Below are 2,500 nucleotides of genomic sequence, written 5' to 3'. Positions count from 1 at the left end.
TCAAATCAAAATTTCATGGTAACATTCAATAGAAAGGAGAGGCAGAATACTCCAAAGCATAATACAGTACCTCACTTTGCATATGCACATTAGGAATAAGGAATAAGGGCAAGCAAGTGTATTTATTTAGTGTAGATACCAATACTGATTTATACCCTGGACTAAGAGTTTTTCTTTGCTTTTCAGTTTCAAACAACACCTGAAATGAAACCAATGACATTGTTCAGTTGTCTTCAACCTTCTAGAAACACCCTTACAAAAAAGGAAGGATGCAGTTGAACACAAGCAGACAAATAAGGATTTATACAAAAGATACAAATTTTATATTCACTAGTTGTTATGTTCCATATCAACATGTTTTGGAGAACAACATATAGTTCTGATTCAGGCTGTATTTAAAGAATACAGTGCAGACACCTATCATAAAATGCCTCTGCAATCCTATTAAGTATACCTATGGCTTTACTTTGCTTTTCTACTTATTTGAGAACTAATCATAATTTTGAATGGAAAACTGTTACCCCTAAGCTTGTCTCCCCTAAAAATTTATCTGGAACTAGTACTCCATTGGATGTTTCCATCCCCATCTGCTAATCTCTGTGGTCTTTTCAAATGCTTTCTAGGTAAGTTGTGTGAGTACATGGGTAGAAATTGGTTAGATATGTTAAGTAGTATGCTATTTTGTTAATTTGTTTTTTGCTTAAAGTACTGTGATTATATATTTTAACATAATAAATGATCATATTATGCAACAACAAAGTGTTTAAATAGTGCATCATTGGGACAGTGCAAAGAAATACAGTTCTACAGCAGAATAGTAAAAGTGTTAAGAAATATACTTTTAAAACACAAAAGATCAACCACAATGTAATTTGATATCTTTTCTAAGGATATATAACACAGTGTGGATTCAGCCCTTAAGTGCCTAGAGTGCTATAAGGAACAGTGCAAAATGCAAAATCTGTAGCTATTTCTCAGGTTTCAAGCCAAATTTATTATTTTATATGCTAATTTTCATTACAATTAATCGTTTTCATACAAGCAATTTAGTATGAGCATTGAGTGTAAAATAAAACCAGAAAACTGCCACACTTATTTGCGGTAAGTGAGGCCCATACTGAAGCTATGTGAGTGCAGTTTTATAAATGCTTTTTTAAAAAAAACATAGGGTTCAATTTTTAACAACTTTAGATCCAGCTAGGCTATTTTTTTCCCCTATGTGATCAAATCCACATGCTGATAATAAAAATATACCTATTTACAAATTAAGTATTCAGTACTGTGCCATGACTGGGGAAGTGAGAGCTATTACAAGCAGTTCAGAAATTCAAACAAGACACTCAACACCTTGTGGGACTGGCCCCACATATAATTGGGGTCGGGGATGTGGCCTAATTATCACAGTGCCATTTTTAATAATAATAATAATAATAATAATAATAATACCAACAACAACAATCATAATAATTGGCAACATGAACAATACACATAGAACTGTTTCCTTTTATGGTAACAAAATAAAAATTAAGCAATTATCTGTTTCCACTCTGCAAATGTTAAGTACTAAGACCATCATTTACACCATTCCTTGCCTCCTTAGATTCATAAATATTGAAAGCAGAAGATATAAAAAAGAAGAAAAAGTGTTTAGGTTTTTTTTTTTAAGTGGTAAATAAAATGGTTTGTTTTTATTTTGCTAAACAGATATGGTTATTTTTTTCCTGGCAGGCTGCTGACTTTTCATTTCAGTTGAAAATCCATCCACCTATTTTGTTTTTATTTTATTTAAATTATTTATTTACAACTATTTCAGTAAAGCATCTGTGCTGCGAAAAGTCACAGTGGTCCTTTCACCTTAGCTGAGTTTGGAACAATTTCATTCTAGGAGAACGCAAAGTATCAAGTAATGTGGCCCTCTGGTGGAAAGCTAAGTATCGCATTTTACTTCTCAGTATCACTCAAGTAACCCAGAGGTTTTTAAAAAGCATTTTGCTTAAAAACAAGAAACAACTTTTAAGAATATAACATGGGTTGCTAATGAGAAAGTGTGCAGCATATACACAGCACACCAAAATCTTTTATCAACACCAAACAACAATCTGATATTTCAAGACAGGCATGCAGGAGACAAAAACACAAATAAACAACAAATAAGGCTCTGAAACTCTTCACTTTCTGCAATCTTTTAAAGTGCACAGGCTCCATATCACTGTGGACGTCACTAAAGAAAATACTATTTGTAGGAAAACAAAACACGTAGCAAAACAAAAACTTACCTGCTGTTGTTGCAGATGCAGCAGTTCTACTGTGCTTACTTCAGTGCTCGTGTCACCACTTGATCTTCCATCTCTGCTGCCAGCATCTAATTGGCTGCTTAGAGTGCTCATTCCATTTTGATTCATTGAACTGTTGCTTATTGTCTCTGTCGCAGATTCCTGCATCATGACTTAATACCTAAAAGTGATTAAGAAGTATCAATTAACACACACGTTACACCTTC

The 2,500-nt window shown here is 33.4% G+C and overlaps 1 protein-coding gene across 1 annotated transcript in view; it reads right to left on the bottom strand.

The window, feature by feature from the left end:
- The window catches only part of FOXP2 (forkhead box P2), a 475,962-nt gene that overhangs the window by 231,450 nt on the left and 242,012 nt on the right, over positions 1-2,500 (bottom strand). The window contains exon 4 of the mRNA XM_089524323.1: positions 2,277-2,454. Within this exon, the coding sequence (XP_089380449.1) occupies positions 2,277-2,444 (168 nt within the window). The 5' untranslated portion in view covers positions 2,445-2,454. The remainder of the gene's footprint in view (positions 1-2,276; positions 2,455-2,500) is intronic.

This window comes from Sceloporus occidentalis, unplaced genomic scaffold (assembly GCF_023333645.1).
Source record: "Sceloporus occidentalis isolate IW3139 unplaced genomic scaffold, rSceOcc1.0.p SCAF_5, whole genome shotgun sequence".
Taxonomy (NCBI): Eukaryota; Metazoa; Chordata; class Lepidosauria; order Squamata; family Phrynosomatidae; genus Sceloporus; species Sceloporus occidentalis.
This window is presented reverse-complemented; position numbering and strand designations above follow the sequence as displayed.